The sequence below is a fragment of the Gigantopelta aegis genome, chromosome 14 (assembly GCF_016097555.1).
Source record: "Gigantopelta aegis isolate Gae_Host chromosome 14, Gae_host_genome, whole genome shotgun sequence".
Taxonomy (NCBI): Eukaryota; Metazoa; Mollusca; class Gastropoda; order Neomphalida; family Peltospiridae; genus Gigantopelta; species Gigantopelta aegis.
Window position 1 is genome coordinate 10,909,406 of NC_054712.1, and position 9,802 is coordinate 10,919,207.

General features: G+C 38.1%; 1 protein-coding gene across 1 annotated transcript in view; it reads left to right on the plus strand.

Annotated features, from left to right (window-relative positions):
- The first annotated feature begins 1,365 nt into the window (after positions 1-1,365).
- LOC121388297 (CUB and sushi domain-containing protein 1-like) overlaps positions 1,366-9,802 on the plus strand; it is a 13,665-nt gene continuing 5,228 nt past the window's right edge. The window contains exon 1 of the mRNA XM_041519583.1: positions 1,366-1,738. Within this exon, the coding sequence (XP_041375517.1) occupies positions 1,381-1,738 (358 nt within the window). The 5' untranslated portion in view covers positions 1,366-1,380. The remainder of the gene's footprint in view (positions 1,739-9,802) is intronic.

Below are 9,802 nucleotides of genomic sequence, written 5' to 3' on the forward strand. Positions count from 1 at the left end.
GTCCTTTCTTTGGGAAAGTGCATATAAAAGACCATTTGCTGCTAATGGAAATATGTGAGAGGTTTCCTCTCAAGACTACGTGTCAGAATTACCAATTGTTTGACATCCAATAGCCAATGATTAATTGATTAATGTGCTATAGAAGTATCGTTCAGTGAAAACCAATTTGAACGATTTAAGGAAATGTAACAACGTATATGGCATCTCTCGGCCCAAGATGTCCCAATTGGGACATTGTGGGTATCAACACATTAATCACAACATTGATTTATCTTTGTTTAGGCGTTTTAGCGATGCAATTTGTGGCAGTCACAATTCCTTCTCCGCCATGTGTTTTTCTATACAGATGTAGTTTAGAATTATGAGAGACAACTACAACTTAATCGATCCCACATGTAGCGTAAACTTGGCATACATAAATCATGAATATAGAAATGGTAGCTTCATGCAATTTGGCGTAAACAGTGGTTTGCTGAAGAATCCTTGACCAAAAATATATTTAAAGAGAAAATCTTTATCGCCAATCCATTATAATTCCAACCAGTAATCTGTTTATTTGGAAATCTATTGTAAAGTCAACCTGTCACGTCATGTCACGTCAATACTGCTTATGTTTCACAAACAAATATTTAAAGGGTTTTGGTCATTATGGAACTTTGAAACGATCTGATCGTTATAAATCTGGATTACCAGAGTCGACATATTGCGCCTTTATGCCAGCACTTTACACATGTGTACTTTTTCGAGTGCATCACGACTGGTATATCAAAGGCCGTGCTATGTACCATCCTGTGTGAGGGGTAGTACATATAAAATATCCTATGCTACTATTGGAAAATGTTGCGGGTTTCCTCTCTAAGATTATACGTCAAACTAATCAAATGCTTGACATCCAGTAGCTGATGATCAATACATCAATGTCCTCTTGTCGTGTCGTTAGACAAAATAAATAAATTTACTTTACCCATGTGTGTGTGTGTTTGTGTTGTGCATGTGTGTCCTTGTGAATGTATGCGCGAGTTTTGTTTGTAGTTGCTGTGTGATGGCGACGGGATGTCAGGGTATTTTCACTTGGTTCTAATTCACTGATCCGCGAAGGCAAGCAACAACACTCAGGATACGAATATAAAATATTGAAGAGTGAAAAACCTCGATTTTTCAAAGAAACGGTAGAAACGGTCGCATATTTTATTTAACGTATTCTTTTAGAATAAACATCTGTACGTGTATACTCATTTTTCGTTTTTTGTTCTCTAGTCTAGCTATAACAGACCGTTAGGAAATACGAATCAATACATGTATGCCCAAAACATATTTACTTTTAAAAATAATGTATCATTAGTTAGTGAACGATGACATTTTAAACACTGCTCTTACAGAATGTTTTTTAAAACATGTTCTATTAATATTGGAAGAAATTACGGCATATTTTTACTACTTCGACTGATCCTTTTTGCAACAGTTCTATGGTTAGTGGAATCTTTGAACTGTGTTGATATTTCTATTTTTATAAGGGAGAATTCTTTCTCCAACTTACTCCTAGCGGAGGGCAGAATACGAACCCATGTCGGCGTGCAGAATGATGGTGACTGCGCTGTGAGATGTCAAATACACCCTGACTGTAAATCGTTCTTCTTCAACAAGAACTCTCGCACCTGCCAGACTAACTCTGTGATTCACCTGACAACAGCTGGGTCAGTACTTGACGAAGGGTCGCTTTACTTCAGGACAAAAACGGGTAAGAATGACATTTTACGTTTACTTTATTTTACTATTTATATATGGATATGGTTCAAGTACACGGTCCTGGGTACACACTCCGGTTATTTGGGTTTTTTGTTTTAAGTTTATTTCCACTAAAATAGACAATAGATTAAATTTACTTACAAGGTGATACGCCTCGATAATACAACACATGGAAAACAGTTGGTATGTAAATCATTATTTTCATAAGGACATGTCTACTGTCTAATTTATACAGATTACCTGAAACGTGCAGAATGGTATTGATAAGTCTTTAGATCAATGTAGACCAAGTTCTCAGTTCAAAACAAGTCTTTTGATCAATGTAGTCCACGTTCTCAGTTCAAAACAAGTCTTTTGATCAATGTAGTCCAAGTTCTCCTTGATTGGTCACAATACCTTTGATGTACATGTTCATTGTTAAATCATTTCATAGACAATGTTACAGTTAATATGTATAATCCACCACTGCTGTTTTAACTAATCCTGTCTGTAGAGCGCAATAAAGTGTGCACAATAAAGTTGTGCCAGCCTGCTAGGATGCAGATGGGATTAGTTGGAAAAACAATGCTTGATTTAGGCTGCTGATTTCCTTTGACTGGCTTCATTTGATTGGTAAGTATAAATATTCTGGTGAATGGTGTTCTCTGTCACTAGCAAAATGGATCTAGAGGAGACTTTCAGGTGTTCGCTGTACACGAGCTATGGAGAGAATAAGTGTATCTTGCTACCTAAGGACGAATACATTAAGACTGTTGGCGAGTTGTTGGAAGCCACCCAGGCACCCAAGAAATCACGGCGTCAGTTTTACTTGCTTAAGAAATATGGACTACTGCAGTGTGGGGATGTTCAAAAGCTCATCAGAAAGAAGCCAAACCAGGAACATCCACTGTACTTCGCTACCATCGAGGAGACCTTTGACATCATCAAGCGTGCCCATATCGATACTGGTCATGGAGGACGAGACAAGATGATCAAGGAGATCAACAAGAAGTACGCCAACATCACCCAGGATGCTATTACCTTGTTCAAGTCCATGCGCATTGACTGCCAGAGAAAACGGAAACGAACAACTACCAAGGGAATTGTCGTCAAACCAATCCTGTCTAAGGACTTCAGTTCCAGAGCGCAAGTTGACCTCATCGACATGCAGTCTTTGTGCCAAGGTCAACACAAATGGATCATGGTGTACGAAGACCATCTTACCAAGTTCTGCATCCTGCGTCCTCTCACTTCTAAGCGTGCATCGGAAGTTGCTTATCAGTTGCTGGACATCTACCTTCTGCTGGGAGCCCCTTCAATACTACAAAGTGACAACGGGTCCGAATTCACAGTGCAAGTTATCACTGAGTTGAAGCAGATGTGGCCTGAGCTCGTCATTGTTCATGGGAAGCCGAGACACCCCCAGAGTCAGGGTTCAGTGGAAAGAGCCAACTGCGACATAAAATACATGTTGATTGAATGGATGAGTGACAATGACACACGGGACTGGATTGTTGGACTCAAGTTTGTGCAATTTCAAAAGAACTCAAGACATCACATTGGAATCAAACGTTCTCCCTTTGCTGCTCTGTTTGGTGCCGATGCGAAGGTAGTATTTACATCATCCAGCCTCCCCCAAGATGTCATTGCAAGGTTGCAAACTGAAGACAACCTCCTGTCTGCAGTATCCCATCCAAACCCAGTCAAGCAATCCAGCGAGGAAGCAGAACCTGTACCAGTCTCACCCATGTCTGTACGTCAGGAGGAAATTAGGCTGCATAGAGAGAGTGCCAGAGATGCCCAGTTCCAGCAGGCAGGGAGAATGGTCAAACGAAGTCGCATTGTGTTTTCTAGTGTGCAAATCGGAAGCAATGTGACAGTGCCCATTCCTTCAGTTGACAGAGGATGTGCAGATCCTAGGAACATCATCGGAGTTGTGACAGAGTGCAGTGACAACGAGTTGTATACAATTGCTGTAAAAGGAGGAATATTGTATCGAAAGTACTCTAGAAACCAATTCGATGTGTGTGCTACGACCTTGTATTCACCCAATGATGTCTGTACAGATAAGGACATTTCCCTGCGTCAAGATGCGGTGGACAAGGTTTCACAAGATGTAACTTTGCTGGAAGTAAGAGGTGTCAGACAAATCGATGTAAATGCTTCAAAGCCAGATTAGTGTGCAATTCCCGCTGCCATTCCAGCCTGCCATGCATAAACAAAAACTGTTGTTGATGAGAACTTTGACTGCATTGATCAATAGACTTGTTTTGAATTGAAAACGTTGACTACATTGATCAATAGACTTGTTTTGAACTGAGAACTTTGACTACATTGATCAATAGACTTGTTTTGAACTGAGAACTTGGACTACATTGATCAAAAGATCTTGTTGTTTGTTCTGCAGTAGTGTGTGTGTGTGTGTGTGGTGTGTGTTGCAAATGATATGTGTTTTGAGCCAATAAAGATTGCCAGCATATTATTGTTTATAGTTATTCATTCAGTCAAATAATAACCATTCTGCACGTTTCAGGTAATCTGTATAAATTAGTGAAGTATATTTCAGGTAATATGTATATTACCTGATTTGTTCAGCTAATATACATATTACCTGAGTGAAACAGGTAATATACATATTAGCTGCACTATAGACTGAATCAGGGAACAATAATAGAGAGTTTTTTCGAGGTAAGCAGAATTAAACTAAAAATGACACTTTTTTTGGTGTGGGTTTTTTTTGTTTGTTTTTGTTTGTGTTTTTTGTTGTTGTTGTTTTTTGTTGTTGTTGGGTTTTTTTGAGGGTGTATTGTTGTTGTTTTTTGTTGGGGAGGGGGGGGGGGGGGGCATTTTACCTCCTATTCCCGCTAGGCATGGTCCAGGACGCATACGATATCGTCGACCGAGAATTAACTAGGTCCATCAGCAATATCAAATACATTGCAGATGGACCTAGTTAATTCTCTGTCGACGATATGTCAAATTAATCCACACCTGTGACGTCACAATATTGTTATAGGTGTAGATTATTGTCAAGAATCAACACCTGTGATTTAAAATGTTTATGCCTTCAGGTTAATGATTCGAACCCACACCTGATAGAAAAGTACATTGTAAACGCACGTGGCCAAACATCTGCATCATCAAATAAACATGCAATTTAGACCTTATAAACCCTTTCGTTTTGGGTTATTACTTTTGTAAATAATATTCATTAAAAAATAAAATAGAAGTTATTTTTGCTGTCACGTAATTTTGTTTAAAGGGGGGATCAACTCAAATGCGAGCCTGATGTGTTGGAAAGATGCATACCCGGACCACCAACACATACTGACACTTTAAGAAATGAAAAACGCGTAATTTTAGAGTTAATAAAAAACCGTGATTATTCCTACTAACTGGGGTCAGCCATTTTGTTTCGTTTTTGTGACGTCCGGTGGTATAGCTTGGGGCAAAGTGACGTCACCTCCGTCCAACGCCTCTATGCACAGTGTAAACAAACGCTCTAATTTACGACAAGGCGCTTCGCTTTCATCAACCTGACATGTAAAACAACGTAAATGACTTGATAGTATAATAAACTATTTAACTAAATATATTTCAATTTGCATCAATAGAACGAAATGCAGTTATAGTATTTTACTCTTTTAAAAAATCCAAAGAAAAAAATACATATTATTAGGTCTATTGGTAGGGTACGTTCGAGCACAAACGACCACTAGTAGTATAATAATTAGTATGCACGATAATTCATTAATATGCACATGTATGCACGGCGTCATAGATCAGCCGCGTAGAGGACAGGTCGGCGGACTTTGTGCACTAATGCAACTGTTGATTAAGCTAGAACAATGGATAGTAATCAATACCATATATGGCAAACGGCGCGAGTCACGTGGTCGTTGTACGAATGACACGGGCCAGGTGTTCGGGAAAATAAATACGACCACACCCGAGTGAATGCGAAGTCACGTAGTAGCGCGCTGAGTATACCCAACCACGGTTGGGTATTGAATTTTTTTTTTTTGTCAGACCAAAGAGTAATATTTTATTTTAAATGTTAAGGTTTTAAAAGATGGGATTTGTTCTGCATTCATTATAGATAGATGCATTAAAATTAATAAACTGTGTTTGCTATATCGTTTTATTTAAACGAAACACGAATGATTTGGTTTTAAACTAGTCATATATAGCGTTAATTTAGTATGTTTGGGGCTCTGTTTTATTGTTTAATATAGATTTTATCCTACAGATTATAATTATAAAAGTGAATTACATTTTCTCAACTTGAACAAACACGTCGTGGCTATGCTTTTCGAACAGAGACTGATTATTGATTATTACTTTTAAAGCGGTTGTATGGCTATGCAATATTTGAACAGGGGTCTACCCAGGTGTTCGCCGTTCCATTGGAATTGGTACAAAGGAATTGAAAAAAAGAAATTTGCGCTGAGTTTTGGTAAAGGTGGGTTTTGATGCAATATCGCCATTAAGAAATATATTGCTTTCATTCGTGGTAGACTCGTCCGTCATCACCCCTTGTTTCTATTTATAATAGACTCGACCGTATATGAAGGAATGTAGTTGGCTGATTAAAAGGGGGGGGGGGGGATAGGAATCATAACCCTCGTATTTTTTTTTTTAAATGTAGTTCAAGATGATGCGTGTTTAAACCTTAAATAATATATAAACTATGAATTTGCTTTGACGTCATTTTTAATTCGATTCATCATGGGGTTCACATCGTGTCTCGAATGTGAGAGAAAGTTTACCAGATGGGATAATATGCAAAGATACAGGATACGGTTACACCAGATTCTCCCCCCCCTGTCTCCTCCTCTTCCCCCGCCTCCACCTCCTCCTCCCCGTCCTCCCCTCCTCCCCTTTCCCTCCTCTTCCGGAACAGCAGTTATCAGATGAGAAACCATTTTACTTTACTATACCTTCCAATGCTGTATTCGCGAGCCCGAGTGGGTGTGGCAAGTCTATGTTTATGTACAATATACTTCGGAAAGGACTTATCCAGCCAACACCTAACAACATAATATGGTGTTACACGGAGTGGCAGCCTCTTTACGACACTATCCGTGAATCCATGCCCCAAGTTCAGTTTGTGAGAGGAATCCCCCACAATCTACAAGATGATAACTACTTCGATGCACGCAACAACAATGTCTTTATTTTGGATGATCATATGGCCGAGGCCAAGAACGATAAGCGTATTTCTCAACTATTTATTCGTACTTCACATCACAAGAATGTAATTAATTTTCTATTGTTACAAAACCTATTTCCAAAAGGCAAAGAGTCACGTGACAGTGTCCCTCTCCGCTCCACCCCCTCAAATACATGTCTTCTTTCCATCCCCCAGACCATCGAAATGACAGTGTCCCCCCCCCCCCCCCAATACATGTCTTCTTTCCATCGCCCAGACCATCGAAATGGCAGTGTCCCTCTCCGCCCCCCCCCCCCTCAAATACATGTCTTCTTTCCATCCCCCAGACCATCGAAATGACAGTGTCCCTCCCAACCCCCCCCCCCCCCCCGGACATGCACGCCTTCAAAATTATTATTGATTTTCTTTAAAACAGAGTGTCATGGCCCACAATCAGTACCACGCGCTCAACCTCAGTTCGACGTGAACTCTCCTCCAAACGCCACTCTGTACATATTATGTACAATGTTTAGGACAATTCCACAATTACGGACGTTACATTCAGAGAGGTTTGTGTAATTGCATCTGACCTGCTTGTTAGAGTGGTACCCCAGTAAATTGGTCCTGTGTATGTTACTTGCCAATGTTCATGTCTATTTGATGCCACAGAGAAAAGTGCTTAGAAATATTTATGGCTTCGTGAGTAATCAGAAATACGTCTGTGCCAGACATTACTTCAAAATGACATGGGTAAAAAGCAACTAACTTCATTTCCAAATTGTGTGAAACCCTTAAATTGTATAAATCAATTTGTTGACCTTGAAGTAAAGGTAACACGGCTGTATAAGACTACCAATTACAATTCAGCTCTAAACTAAAAGCGTAAGGAAAATTATAACATAACTGTGTGTGACAAACGTTACGTGACGGACGTTACATTTTGTCCACTGACATACTGTGTGTGACAAACGTTACGTGAAATTTTGTCCACTGACATAAATGAAGTTCTGAGTCTATAAAAAGCAATATATTGTACACTGTTGTAATGATAAAAACATTTTAATGAATGGTGAATATCATGATGTAGATTTTTATAATTTTATTTAAACTTTCACAGACTTTCAATTTAATACAAAGTCACCGAGGATGTATCAATATATCCAGTCTCTTAAATATTTCTGCCATGCAACAGCCTTAGTTTATGTTGAAGACAAACACTGTTCCCTAAAGTAGTTTCAAAAGGGTCTGCAAATAAAAAGAACCTATGTCAATAATGAAAAGTCACAAGACTACCAATGTCATATCCGGGTGTATTTTTAGATTACCACTGTATGGAAATATTTCATACATTTCACAGCAGTTGCTGGTGTTATATGATATGGATTCATTAAAAAGTAATAGGTGTATCAAAAACTATGGTTAATCAAAATTGGGGGATGTCTCCTGCATACCCCCCACCCCGCGAAGCAATCCCACCCCAGTCATCCACTTTGTTCATCATGATGGTTGGTGGCAGCTTTTTCTTCATCTTCTCTCAAACACAGACAATTTGTCCTCTTTGATTGGCCATTTCCAGGTAGTACTTACCTTCGTAATTTCCACCATGAATCAGAAAGGTGTTCATTGGCACAACAGTATCTGTGGTTAATTTGTGACGCACTATCTTTTTCTTGAATGCATACCTTTATATTTGAGTATGTTGCCTGATTTAATTGAAATAGGACTGTCTTGAAAATAGCTCAGAGTATGAACAAGAGTGACATGGACCATCTTCAGTTTATAGACATTTTAAGAAATGTTTGGCAAATAAAGTATTTTTACATTATTAAAATGGCAATTTATTTACATGCTTTTACATAGAATATAAATACCTCTACAACTAATGCATTTTTAGATATTGTAATGTTTTGTAGTACATGTATCTCTATATAATTTTTTATCTCAAATTATTTTGTACATACAAATATATTATTTTTGGCAAAGACCATAGGAAATATGAAATATTTTAGCGAAAGGACATACCAAATGTATATATCCATATAAGACTTTAAATGTAAGACATGATAAGGTAAGATAGCGTTAATTTTTTTTTAAGAAAACCCCCCAGAAAACCCCCCAGGATGTATGTTTATTTTGTTGGTGGAACAAACTAGTCTTTCCAAGGCAGAAACCTGAGGATAGTCCGTTATAGTACTAAATAATTGTGGGTAAAATAGTGAAACCATATTTTGTTGTAAAAATGCTAAATGAAGATTTTGTTTGACTTACCAGAATGTGACTGACGTTACAGTTTCCTTTTTTCTTTCAAATTTAAATCACATAATTTCAGAACTGATTGACATATTATACACATTCAGATTTTCTTCTCACATAAACAATTCATATTTTTTTCTTACAGACGTTACACTAAGCGAGCACATTGTTTCAATTCATAATTTTTGCAACCAATTTTCATGAAATATTTTAAATGCCTATATTCTTTAAAGTGATGCTACTGACATTATAAACTGAGTAGCAAAGTATCGAAGCCAGTTTGATGGAAAGGATTTAAATAACTTAATATTCATGGGGTGGGGGGGGTGGGGAGGGGGGGGGTATGGGTGGTGTTTGGTGGGGGTTTTTTTGTCGGAGTTAGCTTTGAAATTATGTAATATGTGTTATGTCAGAAGCATTAGGAAACACGTGTGTGTGAACAAGAATTTTAAATTTTTCTGTAAATGGATGTTTTGTGAATTAGTTTTGACCCTTTGTATAATGAAATAATGAAATTAAATGTTTCCTCTTATTTCTCCTGACTCGTGGAATTGCCCTCTAGCCTTTAACATGAGTCAGGCACTGCCAAATTTCTTTCTGGAGTTAATCTTTTTTTAAAAACGTCCGATGCCATAAAACGGTAATTAAGTTGTGTTGAGTACTTCTGCTACT